At 56.2% G+C, this 23,627-nt stretch overlaps 1 protein-coding gene across 1 annotated transcript in view; it reads right to left on the bottom strand.

The window, feature by feature from the left end:
• CFAP46 (cilia and flagella associated protein 46) overlaps positions 1 to 23,627 on the bottom strand; it is an 89,495-nt gene that overhangs the window by 55,639 nt on the left and 10,229 nt on the right. The window contains 13 exon segments of the mRNA XM_074338661.1: positions 151 to 317; positions 1,145 to 1,252; positions 2,047 to 2,196; positions 2,908 to 3,073; positions 4,375 to 4,587; positions 5,937 to 6,070; positions 7,230 to 7,357; positions 8,204 to 8,334; positions 8,893 to 9,016; positions 9,825 to 9,945; positions 10,044 to 10,272; positions 16,471 to 16,661; positions 18,557 to 18,655. Of these exon segments, the coding sequence (XP_074194762.1) occupies positions 151 to 317; positions 1,145 to 1,252; positions 2,047 to 2,196; positions 2,908 to 3,073; positions 4,375 to 4,587; positions 5,937 to 6,070; positions 7,230 to 7,357; positions 8,204 to 8,334; positions 8,893 to 9,016; positions 9,825 to 9,945; positions 10,044 to 10,272; positions 16,471 to 16,661; positions 18,557 to 18,655 (1,961 nt within the window).

Genomic DNA, 23,627 nt, shown 5'->3' with positions numbered 1-23,627 from the left:
AGCAATTTGACCCCAAAGAAAACAGGGGTCTGTCCTGCGTGCACTGACCACAATGATATGTGACTACGAACACCCCGTGTCCCTCCTGCTCTTGACGGGGTTACCACATCCTCAGGTCACCAGAATGCAGGCGTCAGGGAGGTGACTTACCGACTGAATGTCCTCAGGGACCTAATGCCCATCTGGATGGCTTTCTCCGAGCATGCCATGGTGAGCGCGTGGTCATGGGCCGCGTGGGCAAAGTGGGCCAGGCGCATCAGACTCTGCAATTCCACCAGGGGGTCTGGCCAGCTGCACTCGGAGGCCATCTTCACCAGCTTCCCAGTGGGAGAGAAGGGCATGTTAGCAGGGGAGGTTCTGACCTCGCAGCCCACAGTGCTGCGTGCTGTCAGCCTGGGGGAATATGCCATTTGGTAAAGCCTTGAACATTTAGTTATGTTATTCCAGATGGACCCTCGATGGGTAATGGACCAACCGCACAGCAAACCCCATGAAGGCTGAGTCACTGCATCCGCAGTCATAAACCAGGGCCCAGGCTCGGGCACAGGATTGGCTGTTGGGGGACAGACTGTCCACACTGCCCACTCTGCCTTGGCGCCCCACAGGGGTGCCCTGCCCTGCACAGAGCCACCCTCAGAGAAAGCTTAAAGGGAAGCTCCATGAGAAACTAAATAAAGTCAGGTGCCCTGAGGGGATAGCAGGTGTGGTGAGGACGCGGGTCACTCGGCAGGCCAGGTTTTGTTATGGCCACCTTGGGCAGGCCCTCTGACCACAGTGCTGTCTCTGAGCAGCAGGGTTTGAACAAGTGGCCTCGGGTGGGGGCTCTACCCATGCATAGCCCTGGCATGCCCACCAGGACACCGGGTGAGACATACTTGAACCAAGGGGAAGGATGCTGATACCTGAGGGAGATGACACCTTGGGAGAAAGTGACACCTGGGGGAAGAGGACACCTGGGGAAGTGACATCTGGGAGGGAAGGTGACACCTAAGAGGGGAAAGTGACACCTGGGGGTGGTGTCACCTGAGGGGACTGTGACACTTGGTGGGTGGTACCCAAAGGAGGTCACCTGGAGGGGAGATCACATCTGGGGGGAAGGGGATACTACCTGGGGAGAAGGTGACACCTGAGGGGGGACACCGACCTGGGCCAAAGGGGGCACGGTGAAGTCCATGAGGCCCAGCCCGTTGCAGGAGTACATCTCCAGAGCAACAAGGACTCTGTTCACTGAGCTGACGTCCTCGTTGGTGCTCTGGTGGGAAGGAAGCAGAGCGTGCCCATCAGTCCAGGGTGTCGGAGAGAATGTGGGACAGCAGGGCCTTCATCCTGTGAAATGCCAGCTCCACGGCAGTCATCAGAGCACTCTGTGAACGTTTACCTCCAAGTGACCTTCTAACTCCAGAAAGAGGTGGGAAGCAGTACAACCCTTAGTGGTCAGGCGACTGAGTTGACCCGGCCAGAGATGGATGGGCCTCTGACTGCACGGTCCCTCCCCTTGTCCTGCTCCAGACAGCCCTCACTCCAGACCCGCTCAGATGCCCTCCCTGACTGCCCCGTCGGTCTCCCTTCCCGCCTGTCCCAGTGCATCCTGGCTCCGGCCGGTGCCCATGGGTGTCTCTGTCTGTGGCCATGCAGCCCGTGTGTGCAGGAGCAGAGCACTGCCCTCTTCTGTCCTCTCTGTGTCCCTGTGTGTCCCCCACTCCCCACTCCAACAAACGTGTGTCCATAGCTCAGGCTCCCCTGGTACCTGCCAAGGAGGACCCCCCCCCTGGCTTGGGTGCACCTCCAGCTAAGGCCACAGTGAGTGTCACCAAGGGTGGACAGACCCCAGAGGCCCAGCGTCTCCGTGGGCATTTAGAAGAGTGGCCAGGTGGCAGGAGGAAGGGGAGGCACCCACCAGGGGCATCGACCTCAGTGGGGACAGCCATCCCCTAGTGGGGAGCGTCCTTTCCCAGGAGGAGGGGGTCTCCCCACTGTGCTGCCGTGCAGGCTGGCGGCACCCGGGGTGGGGAGATGGCGCAAAGCGGCCTGGCCATGGGCTGGCACCTGCTCGTCTGTGCCCAGCCGCGGACCGATTTGCTGCTGCAGCAGCTGCTTGGCTTTCACCCAGGTGGCGATGAGCTGTTGCCGCGCTTCTGTGGGCACGGCCTCGTCAGGCTGCTCCCCGCTGGTCAGGCTCAGGGCGAACTCGCAGACCTGAAACGGGGGTGTCCCTGCTCGGAAGCCGCATCCCAGACGGCAACCCGGGCCAAGACCCCCACGTCATTAGAACAAACGGACCTGGCTCTCTCCCGGCAGCCTCACCGCCAGCGCCGGGCCGTCCTCTCGCACCCTCAGCCCACCGGGGGCCCCTCACACCCATCCTCCTCCCACACTCAGGCCTCGGCAAGGTCTGGCAGGTCCCCTCAAACTCAGTAAGGACCTTGCTTTCTTCCGTGTGTATAAGCTTCTTCCACTAGAACTGGGTCATGGATTAGCAAACACTTTTCAACATCAAGACATGATTTTCCTCCTCTTTAGGGTTTACGATGGTCAAGGCCACATTTATGGAAATAAGTTTCAGGGGACGAACGCTGCCACTGGGTCACAGCACTTGGTCTGTGACTATTTTATTTGGACCACAGCATTTCTGCTCTTCCCTGGCACTGGTCTGGGTTTTTCATTTTATATCCACGCTGCTCTCTGATCTGGAATAACTGCACAGGACCGGCCTGGGCCTGGCAGGGCCGTCCCCTCCTGGCACTGCTACCAAGGCTGCCGGTCGTGTTGCCGCCTCTTCAGACCGACACACGTCCCCAGCCCCCCGTGCCGAGCCCACTTCCCGCAGTGGGATGTCCTGCCAGCCCCCCTGCCAGCGCCCAGCATGGTCACTTGTTGCCCAGCCCCGAGTCACAGCACAGGCAGTACCTCCACTGCGGCTTTGACTTCAGACGCGGCCCCTGAGTCCAGTGGTGTATGAGACAGGTTTGGTCGCATGACTCTTCTGGATTTCTCCGGTGTCTGGGCTGGAATCCAGCCCATAATCAAGCCACGAGCCAAAGCATTGCAGAGCATCACCAACATGAGGGGGTCGCTGGAAAACAAGGCGTCAGCAGGTGACACACAGCGCCCGACCACGGCAGACTAAGGGGGTCGTCAGCCCATGGCGGGTGCGTCTGCCCGAATCAGACAGAGGGTGGCTGCCCGCTGTCCCGGCCCCAGGTAATGGAGCTGTTCTCCGCCCTCAAGGGAGGAAGCTGGCTGTGACAAGCCTGCTTTGTGACATCTCTATCCCCTGCCACAGGTGCCTTCACACTGAGAGGACGACATCTGGACATCTCGGGCAGTCCTGTGGGGACCGGACAGAAAGACCCTCTTGGCCACTGTGCCTGTGGCCGGGGGGTCCTGCAGACCCTGGCAGGCGCTGGGAATTTCCATCAGTTACCACATGAAGGGCTGAGATCAGAACCGTTGTGTTTCTCACTGGAAACGCATGGTACCAACACATTCCAAACAGTCGCAGATGGTCTCTGCTTTGATCAGGGACTCTGATCTTTGTCCCCAACAGCACAGGGCAGGGCGGCGGCCAGGCTGGCTCCCTGGGGCCACCAGGACAGGGACTGCAGAGGCTCACGCCCAGCGGAGGGGAGCACCGCAGAGCCAAGCCTCAGTTCATGGCCCCTTTTCTTTACTGTTCATAACATGAGAAAAAATCACATGTCTGCATCCTGACTCATTCTTGAAGTTCTACTTTATCACCTGATAAAATGATTTAAATCTTATTGTTCAGGCTAAATGCCAAACCAACAGAAAACGTACACGGAGCATTTTAAAATTTCACCCTATTAGGTAAAACTTCAACCTAACTTGAAATGTCTACTTTTGGCTCATGAAAACACTGGTGTCTTACAAGCTCACATCTAGATAAGAAAACACGCAGGGGCAGATTTTCACACCTCCCCCAGTTCACCCTCCCCCGCCCCCGCCCCCCCAAGAAGAGTCACTCTCTTCTTCCACTTTCCTGTGACTTGGAGCTCAGCAAACCTTTCTCACAACCGATCTGTTTGAACAGACACAGACTGGCTTCCACGTGGGGCAACGCTGTGGGGCCGTGGGCGGGTGTGAGAGTTCCGAGTGCCTCATCGATCCCCACCAGCCACGCTGTGGCTCAGAGAGGGTGAGTGTCTGGCTCCAGTAAATGGAGACCCTGGGGTTGCTCAAGCAGCCTTCCCTGTGGCCCCCACAGGCGTCTCCGTGGGCCATCACCTCCACATGCCAGGTGATGGTGGCCCACCTCTCACTGGAAGGACAGCACTAAAGAAACAGGAGGGGCCCCGCAGCATCACCGCCAAGTGAACCCAGGTCGGAGCCCACAGCGCCGGCGCCAGAACCCACCCGCTGTGGCCGGTGGCCTTCACGATGCTCAGGAGCTGGTGCAAGGCATCCACGAGCTCCCTCTGCCGCCCGGCGGCAAGGAGATGGTGGTTGTGGTTCAGGATGGACACCACCGCATTCTGCACGATCCAGGCCTCCTGGAGCTCCTGCCCGATCTCTGCGGCCCGCAGCCAGCTGCTCATGGCGTACTGCGACAGGCCCTCGATCCATGTCCTGCGGGCGCACACGCCAAGCTCTTCCTTTGAAACAGAACTTCCCCAAACAGGCGTTAACGACGCCAGCGTGAGGTCTGCCAGCGGCCCCTCCTGGCTGTGAAGATGGGGCAGAAGGTGCCCCGCTGGGGGCCGCCCGCCGCCCACCGCACTCCCTCCAGAAGGACCCTGGGCCCTAGCCCCTCCCGTCCCCCATGGGGACATACCTCTCTCACACACAACAATCAGACCGTCTGGCTCTGCCTGTGCCTGCAAAGCTCCCAGCCCCTCCTATCTGAGGCCCAAGGCCAGCCGGGCTACCTGTCCACCTGTGCAGCCGCCCCTCGCACCCCGTGTCCAGCACTACCCGACCACACACAGGCCATCGGTCTCACTCAGCACTCTGTGCGAGTCACGACGGTCGGCCCTCGAACTGGGGCCTGGAAAACCTTTTCTGGAAAGGGCCTTGTTCTCTGTTAGCTTTTTCTCAATTCTATTGTATAAATTTAAAATGTCAAGAGCACTCAGCTCATGGGCTATGGGCCACGTGTGTCCTGGGCCCGGGTCCGCTGACTCCTGCCCAGCTCTAAGCTCTGCTCCGGCCTGGGCCTGGACTTGTGTGACGGTAGCCGGGGGAGAGGACCGGACGTCACCAAGTGGAACTATCTGTGCAGAACGAGCGTGCCGCTCCCCTCCTCGACCCCTCGTGGCTGGGCAACCCCTAGGCTTCCCAGGACCGGTGGGTGAGGGATGCCCACCTGTTTACTGGGCAAATGAGCAGGAGAGCAGGTCTTGTCTCCCCGTTTGGCGAGCGAGAACAGCACGTAGGCCCAGCTCCTGGGACGTGATAATCCGCACATTCACTTACGACCACACTCACTTCTGCACAATTCAGTGTCAGACTTTAAAATAACCAAGCCCATCACGGCCAACACAGCACCTTCATTTCATGGCTGTTTCTGCACCTGGCATCTCACGGGGCCAGTCTCCTGGGCGTCGACTGGGAGCCACCGAGGCATGTCCCCGACACACCCTCACAGGTTTCCCACAATCAGAGCCGTCATAGCTCTTCCTCTGAGCAGAGAAAGGCTGCCCTCTCTGTATTTCCACCACTAACAGGATCTCCCTAGTACCTCACTTATACCAACAACGAGACAGACTGGCATGACCCCACCTTCTGAGCTCCTGGACACGGACAGGCCAGTCTTGCCACGTCTCACAGGGGCCCCAAAGCAGCTCCTGGTGTGGACACACCCCGGCCTGTTTGCCGTACTTCCCCAGCCAGGCCACGAAGCCCATGCTCTCCACAGCCCAGCGGTGCCTCCAGGCACAGGACACGCAGACCCGTCAGTGCCCACAGCAGCTGCCTACCTATACACGACCCACTCCGAGTTCTCCTCTGGGGACTCAGGCATGTAGCCGGCCGAGTGCTGGCTCAAGTCCTCGGGGGGGTTGGGACGGTCATTTAGCTGTACACCTTCTGACTGCAGCAAGTGGACGGTGGCCTGCAAAGGACGTGTGCAGCCGGACAGGTCACAGGCGCATGGACCCAGCAGCACTCACACGGTGGGCAGACCCAGTGAGGAACCCAGGGCCTCTGCAGCCTCAGGTTCCTCCCCTCGTGACACCCGCTCCCCTCCCCCACACAGTGTCACTTCCCCAGTAAATAAATACTCCATCTTTTCAGAAAGAGGAGGGTCCTTTCGAGAGCAGCCCAGGCCGTGACCACAGCTCAGCACAGACATAACTGAGCATCAGCACGTGCCCCACCAGCATCCAGTGTCCCCATCACTTAAGTGCACATGGAAACACTACAGGCTGTTGGGACCACTGGGCACAGGCTTCGGGGACCGATGAGAGGTGGGTGGGTGGCCTTGCCACCTATCTCTCTAGGTTGACACCGGTTCCATCATTGGCTTCTGGCTCCCTGAGGACAGGGCTCTGCTCGGGTCATCACCATGTCCCCAGCTCATGGCACTGACACTTGGGAGGTGCTCAGGAGACTCTTATTGAATAAATCAGTGAGCGCTCAGGCCAGCTTACCCTGCCGACTCCCAAAAGAAACAACGAAGTGGCTGCAAGAATTCTGAGTTACAAAATGTCACCACCCACATCTGGCATGGGTGCCATGGCTGAGGCTGTCTGGGGCGCAGTACCAGCCTGGGTCCACTTTGCCCCTGGCTGGCCCTGGGTCCCAGCAAGCACGCTGTGGCAGCAGTGAGCTCAGGGAAAGGCCTGGTGGACAGGTCCCCAGAAGCACTCAGCCCGCCTGTGACCACGTCAGTCACAGGTGCTGCTTCTCTATGGCACCTCGTTCACAGAAGCTCGATGTCGAGCAGCATGAGAAAAAGGGCAGCGACCGTCACCACGGCTCCTATGTTACTTCGGACGATGTCACCCCTGAGAAGCTATTTCTAAATAACATGTACGTCACGCATCACACTGCATTTTGGTTTAGAGGTTTGGATTTTTGTCCTAGAAAATCTCACAAGAACCCGGGAAACGCTCCCTAACCTACAACCCTATTTCAGGAGCAGGGGTGGGGCGCGAGGGGAACAGTCCGCAGTGGTCACACATCCCCCTTTTCTCCCCCCCCCCATGTGGACGCGGCCACCGCTGAAGCTGAGGGGACGCCCACAGGCCGGCGCTGTGTGCAGGACGCACCTCGGCAGTGATGAAGGCCACCTCTGCGAGCTTCCGCAGCAGGCTGGGGTGTGCCGGCCTCTGCAGCAGGCAAGCCGGCTGGCCCCTGGCGTCCTGCCCCAAGCTGTCGCTGCCCTGCTTCTTCTTTCCTGGGGAAACAGCAGCTTCAGACAAGGCCTCAGAAACCCACCAAGGACTCCTGCCCCACCTGCCTGCTAGAGCCCCTCCCCAGCTCCAGGGACGGCAGAGGTCTCTGGGTGGTGGGCACAGTGCCCAGGAGGGCATAGAGGAAACCTCCCCAAGGGTGTGGGGACCCCGTGGGGTGGCAAAGCTGTCCCCTACCCCAGCCAACGTCCCCGACAGCATATTCTTGGTTTGGCTCATGGGGTCCTGCTCGCCAAGCCTGCCACACCCACATCCAGGCCTTCCCGGACCTGTCACACGTCCCCCAAGGACCTGCATGCTGGGTTCGTCCCCAGACCCAGTGCTGGTGGTGGGAGCCGGTCCCCTGCCTGCACAGGGGCTGCTCCACACTCAACCTCCATCAGGGTCAGCCCCTGCCCTCTGCCCACAGGCTCCCAGCACAGTGGCCTCAATTCTCTCACCCATAGCATGTCCTTTCCCCTTTCTGAGTCCCCCGACGACCCCAAAGTGACCTTGAAGGTCAAACAACATGATGGCACAGGAAGCCAGCCTGGCACAGAGCCAGAAGCACAGAGGAAGCCCCTAATCGGCAATATGACCAGTGCTGACCTGTGGTCACCATCACTTCATCATGGATGGTCTCGGCAGTCAGCTGCAAACATTTGCAAAACACTGTTCCAGCCAACGGCCTACTGGACTCACGTCCACGCGTGCTGACCCTTTCCCTCATTTCAGAACCCAGTCTGGCTTGCCCGTGCTCGGTGACCGCCCACTGCAGAGGCGCTGGCCATGGGTTCCAGAACCTGTGACGCCCCGAGCTGGGTGCTCACAGGCGGGGGCCTTGCACATACCTTTCTTCATTTTCGATGGCTTCTTCGTGTTGACACTGTCATATAGCAGACAGAAACGGCTTGCTGTGCGGCACACGTCCCACACGCCCTGCTTCCGGGCAACTTTGGTGAGCTCCGCCCAAATCTGTATCCTGCTCACCAAAGACCCAAAGGAAGGAAACTGAACACGGATGGAGCAGGTAAAATCAGAAATCACTTGGGACTACTGCTTGAGAGACAAGGCCACTGGTGGTTCTATCGTTTCCAGGTCACAAAGAGCGACCTTGAGACAAATCATGCTCATAGCCAGGGACTTTAGGCGGCAGGATGGCCAGGGGCAGGAAGGCCTGGTCCCTGAGCCAAGTGTTCGTCAGGCAGCCATTCCTGTCACTGTCACGACTGAGAGATGCCCCGGGGGCAGGCCTCCCTGAGTCTGTCCCCAAATCAGCCAGTTCCCGTGACTGTGTCCTGGCCACACAAAGGACCTGACACTGGGCGTCCTGCTGGAGTCTGGACAGTCTCCAGAGTGTGGACCCCGTGGGCCGGGGCTTGCTGCCTCACGGGCGATGGGGACGTGTGTGCACCAGGCCCCCACAGAGCCGTGCGCCTCCTCCCGCCGGCCTGTGGCCCATACGCGGGCCCCGAGCAGATGGGCGCCCGCTGGCTGGGACTTGGCTGCGTGAGGCTGGCCCCTCCCGGTCCTCACCCACCTCTCCTTGTAATTCTCATTCCCCAAGCGCCGCAAGTGCCCGGCGGCTTTGTCCACGCTGATGCTGTGGTGACGAGCCTTCGCGAGCAGGTAGCTGAAGCGGCCCCTGTTTTTCCCGGTGAAAACTGAGGATGCAAAAGGAACCGCTTACGGGGCCACGCAACCTGAAGGAACTGCTCCCTGCCCCAGGGGACACGTGTGTCCTCGGGGTGTGGCCACAGAATCACAGCACCCCCTGGGCTCTGGGCTCTGGAGGAATGTCAAGTGGCCCCTCACTGGGGCATTCTGGCCTTTTGATGGGAGTCAAGTCAAGCTGACTGTGCTTTTGTGTGTGGGAATCTGCCAGGGCTCTGGGAGCAGCGTGCTTCAGGGTCACCCGGTCACCCTGCCCTCCTGTCCTGCACCCACCAGGCCCTGCCCAATCCCTGCTGTCCACTGCCAGGCCGGGAGTTTGCTCTGCGCAACTGGAGGCGCCTCCTCCTGGCACAGCCACTCTGGGGACGCAGCAGGCCTGGGCCTGCGGGGGGCCTCCTGTCCCTGGCAGGCCGTGGGCTTGGCACGTGCTGCCACCAGGCCAGTCCCCTGCCCTCTCAGCACAGCATGCCATCTACTTTCAGGAAACCCGGCTGAAGACCCCTGGCCCAGCAGGTCCCCCAGCCTCCTCCCACTGGGTTACTAGAAGGCGAGACCGCGCACTGCGTGTGTGCAATGAGTGGGGAAGCACCAGGCATGTTCTGTGGGACTGCCGACAGCCCGTGCGCCACCCCCACCCCTCACTCAGGATGTAAGCACAGGAGGCCCAGCTGTGCCCAGACTGAATGACGGGTGAGGTGACAGGGGGGCCTGCGGCCGCCCAGCCGCTCCGAGGGTCACGCCCCATAGCTGTCTGCTCCCCACACAGCTCAAAGCTGTGGGAGTGAGAACGGCGCCCACCTTTGGCCTCGTTCTCGCTGTCGAGCACAATCTGGAAGGCGTCGGGGGCCAGGGCCAGGCCCGCATCCACCAGCAGCGCCCGCTTCTTCCGGACGCTGTCCTTGGGGCCAGCTTTCTTGGCCTGTGAAGGAGGAGATGGGTGGTGAGCAGGGGGTGGCGTCTCCTAAAGCGTCTCGGCGCCCGTCTGTCCTGGCTTCTACGGAGACACTGTGCCAGCACCTGCTCGATGGCCAAGGTGGCCTTGTCCTCGGCGCGCCCGGGGCACTGGTACAGCAAGGTGCAGAGACGCAGCCGGTTCAGGGCCGAGCCGAGCTCCTCCCGGTAGAGGCCGCGGCCGTCCAGTCGCAAGGCTTTGTGCAAATGCTGCATGGCAGGCTCCAGCCGGTCCTCGTCCTCATCGAGCTGGGCCAGCTCCATGTGCACTTGGCAGCGCAGCAGGACCAGGAGACTGGGGGCCGCGCGCAGCGTTAGGGCCGGCAGCTGCCCCTGGTCTCCTCGCGCCCTTGGGGTCCCCCCTGGCCATGTGAGGACCCCCATGGAGGGACAGAGAGGAGGGTCCCGCAGGCCGCAGGAGGAGAAGCCCAGCTGGCAACAGCTGTTGGGACCGGGGCTGCAGGGCTGAGAAGCAGCAGGTCGGCACCGGGGTCCCAGGCAGCGTGAGCTGCTGCGAGAGGGCAGCACATGACACTGGGGCCGCCATCCCCTCCGTCGGTGCCGTCTCACCCCATCACCCCTGCGAGGTCTCACCGTTGCCAACGTGTGAGCTTAGACAATGCGCAGAGTCTCCCCTGCTGAAACCTGGAGCCCCAGCTCTGACCCCCGTCCCATGGCTGAGGCCCAGGCGCCCGGCCTGGTGTCATCTCCTGCTGCCGCCTGAGCTGGGACCACAGGCGGCTGGGCAGGGTGGAAACACCGTGTCTGAGCAGAAAAACTGCCCTCAGAACCTTCTCCATTGACAGCACACGAGACCCAGTGTCACGGCCCCACCCTGGACACAGCATTAGTAGTCCCACAATTTGTGTGACTACAAGTCCTAAGGATGGTGCCAGGTGGGGACAGAACTGATGGGGGTGGGGGCGTCACTTCAAAGGCATGTCATGTCTGACCACTGCACTGCATGCCTGAAACTGATATAATATTGCACGTCAACTATAATCGAAGGAAAACAAAGAAACGTCCTACCAGAACCCTGAAGTGACTCAGCAAGACACAGCATCCACATCACTGCACATGTGTGTCACCTAGGACAGGAGCCGAGGGGTCCCAGGCCCAGGAGCCGGGCATTGTGGGCAGGAGGGGGCACCGCCCAGCATCATGGATATGCCAAAGGTGAATTCCATGCTGCCCGACAGGAACCAAGTTCCAGGACTCTGCCTATAAGTCCAGGCTGCAGCCAGGCACGGGTCTCTTCTCCTGGCCTGGGACAGGGCAGAGGAGCCAGCAGGACGCGAGCAGGCCAGCCCCCAATCGTGCTCCTCTGGGCGTGAGCCCGGAGTCTGTAACATGGGTGTCCTCGACACCAGGAGCCAGCAGGGCAAGCTGACACTACACACATGACAGAGGTCTACACAACAGAACAGCCCGTGTCAGGAACAACCTGGCAATCACTGGCTGGAGGAGAGGACGCAAGGGTGGGAGTAAGCAGAGCAGATGCAAATCCTGTAGGAGAATCTATGCCCACCAAAGCAGGGTGGACGGGCCCACTGAAACAGGTCAGGAGTGAGTGGCCTCCGAGTTACTGTGCTTCCAGCTGTGTGTGATGAAGCACGCTGCTCTGCCTGCCGACCGTAAAGCTGGACCAAGGACTCGAGGCCGCCGATCGGGCACCACCCCTGGAGAAGGGAACGCAGGACCGAGCCTGTGTTTGCCAGCTCAGCCTAGGGACAGCTTGCCATGGCACAGGGGGCAGAACACAGGCCCACGGTACCAACGAGCTGCAATCCCCAGGTGTGGACAGGGGGCGGGGAGGGGGCAGGTGTCGAGTTTAGCAGATAAATCCTTTAATGTAGATATTACAATACAAATATAAATACATTAAATAACTGAAGGAAAACAACCCTGAGAGAACAGATAGAAAATCATATTGGACAAGTACAAACAGCAAAAAATGGAAATACTGGAACTGAAAAAACTACAATAACTGATATGAAAAATTCCTGGCTGAGTTTAACAGCAGATTGGAGAAGGCAGGAAAAAGTCAGTAAACCTGAAAACAGATCAATACAAACAATCTAATCAGAAGAACAGATTGAAAAGGATTTTTAAAAATGAGCAGAGCTTTGGGCCCATGGGACAGTCTTCAGTGTCCCAGCACACGGGATGCTGGGAAGGAAAGAGTGAGAATATGTATTGGAGGAAATAATTTCCCAAATCTGTTGAAAACACCATCTTACACATCTGGGTATCTCAGCTAACTGCAGGCAGGGCCGTCTTAAAGGCTCTGAGGAAAACCATAATCAAAATGCTGGAAACAGGGCCAGCCTGGTGGCTCAGGTGGTTGGAGCACCGTGCTCCTAACGCCGAGGTCGCCGGTTCGATTCCCACATGGGCCAGTGAGCTGCACCCTCTACAGCTAAGATTGTGAACAATGGCTCTCCCTGGAGCTGGGCTGCCGTGAGCAGCCAGAGGTCGGAGTGTGCTACCAAGAGTGGCCGGTGGCCAGCGTGAATGGCCAGCAGCCAGCAACCGGGAGTAGTGCAAGGCTCCTAATACCAGCTTGAACGGGGGGAGGCAGAAGAAGAAGAAAAAAAAATGCTGGAAACAGAGTTAGACACCAACTTGGGAACGGAGAGGCGGCAAAAGACATGCAGTGTCCAGGAGAAGCTTCCAGTAACTCCTGACTCACTGTCAAAACTACAAGGCCAGAGAAAAGAAAACCAGCTATTCAGAGGGTTTAAAGAAGAAACATATCTGAATCCAATAGACAGTGAAAATATTCCTCAAAGCTGAGGGTGAGGTGAAGTCATTCTCAGATCAATAGAAGCAGAAAGAATTCCTTGCTGACAATTGTGATTACAAGAAAAAATAAAGGGAGTTCTTCAGGCTGAACTAATACCAGACAGAGATTTGGATTTGTGGAGAAGAGCCAGTGGGACCGTCAAACAAGGGGCATACAGAGCCACTGTTTTTCTCTAGAATTTTCTTTAAAAACCACCGGCTGTTAAAAGCAAAATAACAACACTGTTAGATGAGGTTTACAACATATTTCGAAGCCTAAGATACGACAATAGCACAGAGAAAGTGGCGGGTGAATGCAGTGTAATGTTACAAGGCTGTCACCTTGGAAGTGGAAGTGGCACCCATGGGCCGTACAGGTGCCAGGTGAGAGTTGTGTTACCAGCCTCGCAGCAGCGTCCTGACCCAAGAGGTGCAGCCGAGAAATGAACAGGCGAGTACAGGGAACCGGAGCACAGAAGGCGCAGAGCAGAACAGAAGACATTATGGAAACACATAATGACATCCTAGCACAGTTCAAAACCACACTAAGCGCAAAGAGACCAAACACTACGATTAAAAGACAGATTACCGCACTAGATAAACAAGAAATACATGCCTTTCCAAGCTGTTTCACCTGAAAGGTGCACAGAGGAGGTAAGTGGGGTGAGGAGGGGGCTGGAGGAGCCGAGAGCATCAAACGCAGGAGCCTTCAGGACAAGGGAGTCAGGCCCCCAGACGAGGGCCACCCCAGCGTGTGCGACTGGGTATCCGGAAACACAGGAGCAGAGCTGAGAGCCTCAGGGAGTCAGGAGATGCTGACTGCCCAGCAGGGGCTCACACCCCTCACTCAGGAACGGCTGGAAGCAGAACGAGAACTCGGACTCAGAAGACCCGAGCACTGACACGAGCCGCCGAGAGGGACGATGGCTTCCTGAGCTTTCAGCCCCTACAGGGAGGAGGATGGTGTCAGCTCGAAAACCTTCCCACAGAAGCAACCACACAGCACAGCCCCAGGGCCCCGAGGCTCTCACTGGATCCTACAAGACCGTTAAGGAAGAAAACACCAAGTCACAAAAAGTCCTTCAGAAAGCAACGGACGAAACGCTTCCCGAGTACCCAATGTGGTTTAAAACGTCAGCGTGACAGCGACGTCAAACCTACAGGCGTCACAAAGCAAGGACAGTGCAGGCCCTCGTCCCCAGGAAGAGGCGCAAGGAGCTCTGCCAGCCCAGGAGAGGAGGCCGCCACACAGAAGGTGGGTTCCAGGGCGTGCAGAAGACAGCGGGGGCGGCACGCGAAGCGCACGCAGAGCCACTCTCGCGTTAAACAAGAGAAAAGCACACGGTCATTTCCAAAGGGACAGAAGAAACATTCGAAACATCCAACACCCATCCGTGACTAAAACACAGCTCAGCAAACCAGTTGTTTAAAATGTGTGCTTTCTCTTGAATGCGATTATAGCTCCATAAAATCGAGTAGGAAAAGAACCATCGAGAAAAAGAGGGCAACTAGAAGTTATTTCTTAAAATCAGGCAAATATGAAAATAAAATACAAGGATATTTTTGTGAATGAGAAATAAAGTCATTAAAACACAAAAGGTGGGCTAAAAAGAAGAATTAGAGAATCTGTAAATAAAAGAGAATTGATGGCACGGACGGCACCTGGGAGGGGACAGAACATGAAGATAAAGGGACGGGGATATGAAGGCCTTGCAGCCCCGTCACACATTCCAGGGGAAACTGTTCACATGACAGACGGACGGACGGTGTGGGGAAGAGAGCCCTAGGACAAGCAGGAAATGGGCAGACCCGGGGCTCCGAGCTCTCCCCTTGCCTCCACACATGCTGACACCAGGCCCTGCGCCTCCCCTGCCGTGTGTGCCAGGCCTCACATGGGTGACAAAGCCAGCCCCTAGATAATCACAGGGCCCAGTGGCCATGGCAGCGCTCTGGCCCCTCCTCGCATTCTGTGCCCAAATCCCATGGTCTGGGCCCGCTGGCACCTGCTCTCTTGGGTGACCCTCCCTGCCCACACCCCAGCCTCCCTGTCACTGATTTCTCTCAGAAAATGGAGTGTTAAGAGGCCACTCCCACACACCTGCTCCCCTTGCAGGACTGGCCGTCTGCGGGTCACTCTGCAGCACACAACGCCCTGACACCCCCGACAGGAACAAAAACCAAAGCAGGAATGCAGGCTTCACCGCATGGCCCCACCAAGGCAGTGCTTTCCAGGCCAAGCCCGCCTGTCCCTTCTCTCCTGCACCTGCTCCACCAGGCCCTGCCCACCTGGCACGCCCCCAGCCCACAGCAGCCCACGACCCTCCCCCGACGAAGCCCTTTCTCAGCCAGCAGGTTCCACGTCCCCCTCCCGCGGCCCTGCCCTTCCCTTCTCAGCCCTTCGAGGCTCCCTGGGCCCACCCACCCCAAGGGGGCACTGCCTTGGGCCTCCTCCCTTTCTGGGGTCCCAGGTGACCTCCCAGGCCCTTCCCTTCTGGGCCGCCCAACTCCAGGGCCTGCAGCCGTCTCCAGGCCTCTCAAGCCAGGATCTCAGGAGGGGCCATGGGTCTCCTGCACCCTGTGCCCACCCCCGCTCTGCCCGGCTTCCTCCACTTGGTCACCGGCTCTCACCTGCCACCTGCCCTCATCTATTCCATCACCTCTCACCTGGACTCCTGCCACCAGCCCATCCACAGGCTGTTCCCCACAGCAGCAGAGCGCTCACTTGACAACTGAAGAGCCTCCTGTGCCCTCTGACGCCCACCACTACTTAGGGTAACGCTCTGACCAGCTCTGGACCCCGCCGTCCGCAGGGCTCCGCCCAGTCCCCCCCACTCTGTCTGGTCTCTGATGAGGTCAGCTTCTCCCTCCCTGGCCAGCTGGAACCACCCAGCCATCCTCCCTCCCGCCTGTTGAGGGCCTTCTTAGCACTGTGGACAGGCGCCTGTCAACGTGTGGAGAGCTGCGTGCAGAGGCAACTGCTGGCTTTGGTGAGGGCAGGTAAGTGTGGGTGTGGGGAAGTGCAGGTGTGGGTGCAGGTGTGGGTAACCACAGAGCGGGTGTCGTGTTGGTGTAGATGAAGGTGTAGATCCAAGTGCAAGCACACACGTAGGTATAGGGACAGCCACAGGCACAGATGTAGGTGCAGGTGTAGGTGTGCACGGAAGTGCTCGGGCTGCACCACTTCACTGTCTCTGGGGCCCGGCAGGTGCCTAGCCTGAGGCTGGCGCATGACCAGTGTGTGACATGGGCAGAGGCACCGGCCCTGATGGCACTGCCTGGGGAGCCGCAGCACCCACCCTGCCTGTGGGCACCCGGACACCAGGTGCGTGGACACTGGCTCATGGCCAGCTCTGGGCCACGGCAGGTCCCTCCACAGGAGTTTGTGGAGCACGGTGACACTGTGTTGGCACTGGCTTTCAGAGGGCTACCCTGAAGCCAGTTGTTTGTCTGCCCCTGAGTGGCAGGCCCAGGCTGGCCCTCAGCTGATGTGAGCAGGTGGTGAGGGCAGCCGGACCCTCTCAGGACAAACTGATGGCATTGTTGCCCCAGCAGCCACTCAAGCCCTCTTTACAGGCAGGTGGATTCACCTGCCTACATCACTTTTGGGTCAAATGTGTTGGATTTCACCCCTGTCCCTGGTGTGGCCGCATCCTGCCCACATGCCACCCATCTCTGAGGGCACAGCCCAGGACACAGAGGCACGGGCTACCTGTCCACCTTCTCCAGGATGTCCGCGATGTTGGTCAGCGGCTTCCGCAGGTGATGCCGCAGGTTGTGCTGCAGCAAAGGGAGACACAGGTTCCACTGGGTCGCACACACCACCTGGATGACCCGGGGGTCGCCAAGGCGGGCGGCTCGCTGGAGTGCGACGTCCAGTTTCTGCATCATGCTCAGCTGTGCCTGCACAACAGACAGTGAACGGCGGCTGACGGACGGACAGACAGACAGACAGACGGCCCGCCCTGACCTGAGGCCACGGTGGCCCCCTGGCGGCCCCCGATTCGGGGAGGCAGGAGGGTCAGGAGGCCGCAAGTGGGCCAGGGCCTGTCTCAGATGGTCTGTGGACGTGGCCTGGGCGATCTTTTCTGGAAGGAACGGGTTCCCTTAAAGGCACTTCCTTACAAGGCTCTGCAAGGGCTGTGCACGCCGAGCTGAGCCTCTGTCCCCTGAACTGACTCGGTCGAGCCTGCTTACTTCTTGGTTTTGTGTTTCTTGGGCACAAATGCCCGTTCCGTGTATTACCCCAAGACCATGCGCTCTCCCCAGCAGACCGGCTCTGGCCCGGGCACTTGGCGGCTTGTGGATGCGGCCTCACTGCTCCCACGCCTGCCCAGGGACCTCGGGGCTCCCCTCACACTGCTCCTGGGTCCGGGGTCCAGCCCAAGCCTGGGATTCCCAACCCCATGCCGCCCGGCTGTTCAGATGAGTGGGCAAGGCCTCATGAGCTGACCCTGCGGCCTCTGAGTTCCGCGGAGGGCACAGGCAGAGGGACCGGTCAACCCCTCTTCGTGCCACCACCATCCCCACACACACAACCGCCTCTGTCGCGGTTTCACGATCAAACGCAGTGGCCCAGAGTTTTCTGTAAATCACCTTCAAACAACATTTATCTAGTGCCTACCAGGCACCAGGCACCAGCACGTGGCAGGCCTCACGCAGTAATGACCTCATTCGAGAAGGTTCACGCCACTGGGGACAGTCACGCAAGCAAGTCCCACAGGCAGCGTTAAATGTGCCCGCTGAGGGCGTCACCCCACCGCCTGGCAGAGTATTCACAGCGCAGACTCTGGCTAGATCCTCCCAGGCCAGGTGGGTGACATGGGACATGGGGGCTGCCGTGAGGGTTCCATGAGCCAATCCCAGGGAGGGCCCCCCTCGGCCCAAAATCATTGTTGTTCCAATACATTTTGTTCCTCTTTTTAAACTGCAAAATTCTTATTAAAGAACCATCTACAATGATCTCTGGATGGCTTTTCTGGGGCAGCTGCTGACCCAGTCCTGCTGCCACACACACTGGCCTGAGAGTGAGACCGAGCTCACGTGGCCCCCGACACTGCGGCAGCACCAAGAGGTGGCTGAGACAGCCGCCGCCTCTGTAACTGCAGAGGGACGATTCCACGCAAGCGCGTGGCTTCCAAACGGGGCAAGTGAGGAAGTGAGAGCAGCTGCTGCGAGCACACACGGCCCCCTCCTGGTGGGAGACCTCAGGGCCTGCCCTCCCCACGCACCCGGGTCCCCGATGCCCCCATCCCTTGCAGTGACCTCACCACCGCTTCAGAGCCCCTCAGGCTCCCAGGCCCGAGGAGGCCGACGGCCCTCGCTATGGCGGGGTGACTTGCCTTCCCGGACATGAGCCATGATTTCAAGGAGCGTCACAAGGGCATGGTGGCCCTGACCAAGGACAAGTGTCAGTGTGCGTGGGGGCGGGGCAGGCAGCTCTGCACGGGCCACAGGGCTCATCCAGCCCGGCCCTGGCTGCTGGCCCCCAACACGCCCACCAGGCCACGTGGTCCTGGGAGCCATGGGTGACCACCCTCAGGGCTGCAGAGGGGCTGTCAGCTCACGTGCTACCCTGGCCACTGCAGTTCCTGCCGAGAGGCCGTGCTCACAGGTGGGAAACTGAGGCACAGCCAGCTGGCCGTATGCCTGTCACATGGGAAACAGCAGCAGAGCCAGAGCCAGAGCGAGGCCAGCAGTGGGGTCCCCGCACACTCCCAGCACCCTGACATGTGTCACAGACTCGGCTCTCCCAGGCGATCTGCACCCAGCCTGCCCCGGGGATGCCCAGGGCTTACCTCCACAGCCGCTCGCATGTAGGTTCTCATTTTCTTTTCAAGTCTCAGGGCTTCTAATTCATACTCCAGGCATTCAATTTCAATCAGCGTCCCAGGATCCTGCAGACACACGCATGTGTATAGACAGAAGCAATACTACACCTTCACCAACTCCGAAGACCATTTAATTGTAGTTAATGTATTAGGCAGAAATTCCACAAATAAATATCATAAGGAAACACAAAAATGTATTTAAAAACTTAAAATGTTTCCAACAGACTCAAAGGTTTGAGAAAGCTAAAAAAATCGCTCTACCTTTTTAATAGAGGGGGAAAGTAGTTCGTGTCAGTGGACACTGAGTTCTTAAGTAATTACACCAACTTCTCTGGTTTGCTCCCTACGGTCAGGACAGGCGCCTGCAGGAAGGAGGCAGAGCTGCAGGCAGCAGCGGGGGTGTCTGGGCCGGGAGCTTCCCTTTTTATGAAACTGCTCGACTGTCTTCCAAAGGGTGGCGCCCTTTCCTCCGCCCCCAGCTGTGCATGAGAGCCCTTTTCTCCACCTGGGATGGTCGGCCCTTCACTTAACCCCTCTAGCAGGTGTGTAGTTGTGAGATTATGTACATATAGGTCTCTGCCTGGTTCCCAGCCCAGGGCTCCTAACCCTTGTAAATCCCAAGGGACAGCAGCACTTTGGGTCTATTGAGGCGTCCTGGGTGGGTTCTGAGGAGGCTGGTCCCCAGGAAGAATGGGCCATGGTCAGAAGCTGGCACTTTTCAGCTGGCACGGTTCTCTGGAGAAGGGAGAGGGGCTGGAAATGGAGTCAATGATCGACCACGCCTACATGATGGAGTCTCCATGAAATCCCAACAGCACAGCGTTCAGGGAGCTTCCAGGCTGGCGGACACCCCACAGCAGGCAGGGTGCCCCAGCTCCACAGGGACAGAGCCCCTGCACTCAGGACCCTCCCAGACCTGGCTCTGGACCCTCCATCTGGCTGCTCACCTGTGTCCTTTAGCATGTGCTTTATGACATACAAAAAACAGTAAATGTACATGTTTCCTGAGTGCTCGGAGCCGTTCTAACAAATTAATCAAACCCGACGAGGGTGTCCTGGGAACCCCCGATTTGCAGCCAAGTCAGACAAGCTGTGTGTAACCTGGGGACCTACTGCTTGCAATCGGCACCTAAGAGGGGGCAGTCTTGGGCCGAGCCCTTCACCTGTGGGTCTGTCACTCTCTCCAGGCACTTAGTGTCGGAACTGAGTTAAACTGCAGGACCAAGCTGGTGTCACAGAATAGCTTGGTGCGGGAAAAATCTCCACATTTTTGGTGACTAGAAAGGTCAAGAAGTGAAGTGTCCTGTGTGAAAATAAGGGAGAAAAACACACAGGGGGCTGGAAACGAGGTTTCCCCAAACACAGCACTGAACATCGTAACGCGTCTTTTCTTTTTGACGTCCATGTATCTCCAGTGGGGAAGGGTCCGTTCAGGTCTTTTGCATTTTTCAGCTTGTTTTGTTTTCTTGAGTATTTAGAGTTCTTATATAATCTGGATACAGGCCTTTATCAGATACGAGATTTAAAAACTTTTCTCTCAGTATCTGGCTTGTATTTTCATTTTCTTAACAGCATCATTTAAAGGCAGTTCTTCACTTAATAAAGTTTAATTTCCCAATTTCTTCTTACACAGGTTGTGCTTCTGAAATCCTAAGAATTTTTTGTCTGACCCTGGGTCACAAAGATTTTCTTATGCCATTTTCTAGAAGTGCTATAGTTTTAACATTTACTTTTAGGTCTAGAATGCATTTTGAGTTAATGTCTGTGTATGGTGTGAGGTATGGTCAATGTTCATTTTTTCACATGTGGTTATTCGATTGTTCCAGCACCATTTTTCAAGAGACTATCTTTTACCGACAGAATGCCTCTGCACCTTTGTCAAAAAGCCCCTGACCACGTGTTTGTGCGTCCACTCGGTCAGTCTGCGTGACTTTCTTTGTGCCAACGCAGCACTGAGCTAACCACGAGCCTTTGTAAAGAGTCACAAGTCAGGCAGTGGCGTCCCCTGACACTGCTCTGCCTTCTCAAAGCTGATTTTAGCTGCTCTGGGCCCTTTGTATTTCTGTATAATTTTGTGATCAGTCAATTTCTAAAACACTTTTGCTGGATCTGGGGTGGGATTGCAGCCAGTTATCTTTTGAAAAAATTGAAATATTTGTTACGTCTTTTCTATTTAGTCATGCAGTTCCCTTCCTGCTTTCGTGTAGGTCCAGATTCCCACATCTGGTACCATCTTCTTTCTGGCTCAACAACTTCCTTTAAAATTTCTTACGGTGTTAATCAGACTCCTTTGGATTTTGTATGTTTTAATTAATTTTCACTTTGCCTCTGATTGTGAAAGACAATTTCCTGAGTATAGATTTTTAGATTGACAGTTTTCAGTTTGGTTTTCAGAGCTGTTGGTCTTAGGTCTTTGGGCTCGTGGTGTTTCCAAGAAAAAGTCTGCTGTCTGCTTACTTTTGCTCCTGTTCACGACCATCAGATTTTGAGCCATTATTTCTAAAACTGTTTTTTTTCAGTTCCCTCCATTCTCTTTTCTCCCTCAAGGATTCCACTGACACACCCACCCGTCTGCCTGAAGCTGTTGCACGGCTCATGCTGCACTGTATTTTCTTTCCAGTGTTTCTCCTGTTTCATTTTGGATAACTGAGTTACTGTATCTTCAAAAGTTAGCTAATATTTTCTTCTGAAATGTCTACTCTGCCTTATTTTCTATTCAAATTTTTATAGAGGTATAACTCACAAGTAATTGTATATATCTAAAGTGTAAATGTGATGAGTTGATATATGTCTACATGGTGAAATGATTGCCATAATCAAATAACTAACACATCCTCCATCTCACACACTTATTTTTTTCCTTTTGGTAAGAATGGTGAAGATCTACTGCCTCAGCGACTTTCAAGGACAAGACACAGCGTTGTCAACCACACTCACCACGCCATGCGTTAGGTCCTCAGAAACCCCCCATCTCACAAGGAAAGTTTGTCCCCTTTCCCCAACACCTCCCCTCTTCCTGTACCCTGGTCTGGCCACCACAATCCCACTGTTTCTCTGTCTGCCTTCTCTCACTCAGCATATGTACACATCTTCTTTAGGCATCACTCGTCAGCGGACACGTAGGCTACTGGGAATCGCGCTGCAGTGAACACGGGGTGCAGACGTCTGAGACCTGATTTCACTGCTGGAGAACGTGTTCCCAGAAGTGGAACTGTTGGATCCTACGGTGGTTCTGTTCAGTTTTTTGGGGAGCTTCCCCACGGTTTCCCATATGGCTGCACCCATTCTCAGTCCCACCAGCAGTGCACGAGGGAGGGCCCCTCCCCATAGGCCTGGCACCTGAGTGGGGTGAGCCAACGCCAGTTATCGCTTCTTTTTGATATGGGCCCCTCTGACAGGTGCGAGGTGACATGTCACAGCGGTTTCGATTCGCAGGCCCCCGATAAGCAGCGATGCTAAGCACCTCTTCGTGTACCTGGCGGCCATAGGAGTATCTTCCTTGGAAAATGTCTCCTCAGGTCTTTAGTCCACTTTGTTCACTGGATTATTTGGGAGTTTTGCTACTGAATTATATGAGTTCCTTATTTTTTTTAGATAATAATCCCTTATCAGGCAATGAGCTGGCTTGCAAATATTTTCTCCTCTGCCATAGGCACATTGCATTGTTTCCTTTGCTGTGCAGACTTGTTAGTTTGGTATAGCTCCACTTGTTTACTTTCGCTTTGTTGTCATATTCAAAAATCCTTGCCAAGACCAGTGTCAAGAAGCTCTTCCCCCAAGTATTCTTCTTACAGGAGTTTCACGGTTGCCGGTCGTAAGTCTCTGAACCATCACGAGTGCATTTTCCCAACTGGTATAAGATGGGGGGTGCAATTTCATTCATCTGCAATTAGATATCCAGTTTCCCCAGCACCGTTTATTGAAGAGACGATCCTTTTCCCATCAGCTAACATGTGGGAGTTTATACCCAGGCTCTCGGTTCTGCGCTGTTGGTCTCCGTGCCAGTGCCATGCTGTTTTCATCACTGTAGCTTTGTCGGATAGTTGGGTAAAAGGACACGTGATGTCTCCAGCTTTGTTCTTTCTCAAGAATGCTTTGGCTCTTTTCTGGTTCCATACATATTTTAGGATTTTTTTCTATTTCTGTGAGAAATGCCACTGGAATTTTGATAGGCATTACACTGAATCAGCAGATGGTTTGGGGCAGTACGGATATTCTAAAAATTTTGATTCTTCCAATCCAAAAACACGGAATATCTTTCCACTTCTTAGTGTCGTCTTCAGTGTCTTCATGAATGTCTCACATTTTTCAGTGCACAGGTCATTCACCTCCTTGGTCCAACTTATTCCTAAGCATTTGTTGTTTTTGATGCTCTTGTAAACAGGACGGCTTTCTTCATGTCTCTTTCGGATAGCTTGCTGCTAGTGGACAAACACACAATCAATTCTTGGATGTTGATTTTGAATCCTGCAACTTTTACTGAATTCGCTCATTAGTTCTAACAGTTTCCAGTGGAGTCTTTAGCGTTTTCTGTATTTTGCTGCGTTGGATAATATGTTCTGTAAATGTCCACTAGGCCCATTCAGTCTAACATGTAGTTCAAGCCCAGTATATTCTCACGAGTTTCTGTCTGGATGATCTCACCTTGTTGAAAGTGGGGTACTGAAGACCCCTACTATGACTGTGTTGCTGCCTACTTCTGCTTTCAGATCTGTTAATAGTTGCTTAATATACTTCGGTGCTCCAATGTTGGGTGTATATATATGTATAATTGTTATATTCTCTTGATGAATCCGTCCATTTGTCATTATATAATGACCTCCTTTGTCTTGTTACAGTTTTTGACTTACTGTCTGTTTTCCAGACAATGGGAATGGGGCCCATGAAGAACTCTGTCAAGTGCTTCAAATAGAGGTCCACCTGCTGTTTTCATCACTTTGCTCTCTGGCCACCTGCACCTGCACCCCAGTCCCCTCCCCACTGACGATCACAGTCCTGTCCAAGTACCACCTGGTTGTCAAGGTCCAAATTCAGTTTC

Source organism: Rhinolophus sinicus, linkage group LG07 (genome assembly GCF_036562045.2).
Source record: "Rhinolophus sinicus isolate RSC01 linkage group LG07, ASM3656204v1, whole genome shotgun sequence".
In the NCBI taxonomy this organism is placed as follows: domain Eukaryota; kingdom Metazoa; phylum Chordata; class Mammalia; order Chiroptera; family Rhinolophidae; genus Rhinolophus; species Rhinolophus sinicus.
The sequence above is the reverse complement of the archived record's forward strand: the minus strand, read 5'-3'. Positions and strand labels throughout refer to the sequence as shown.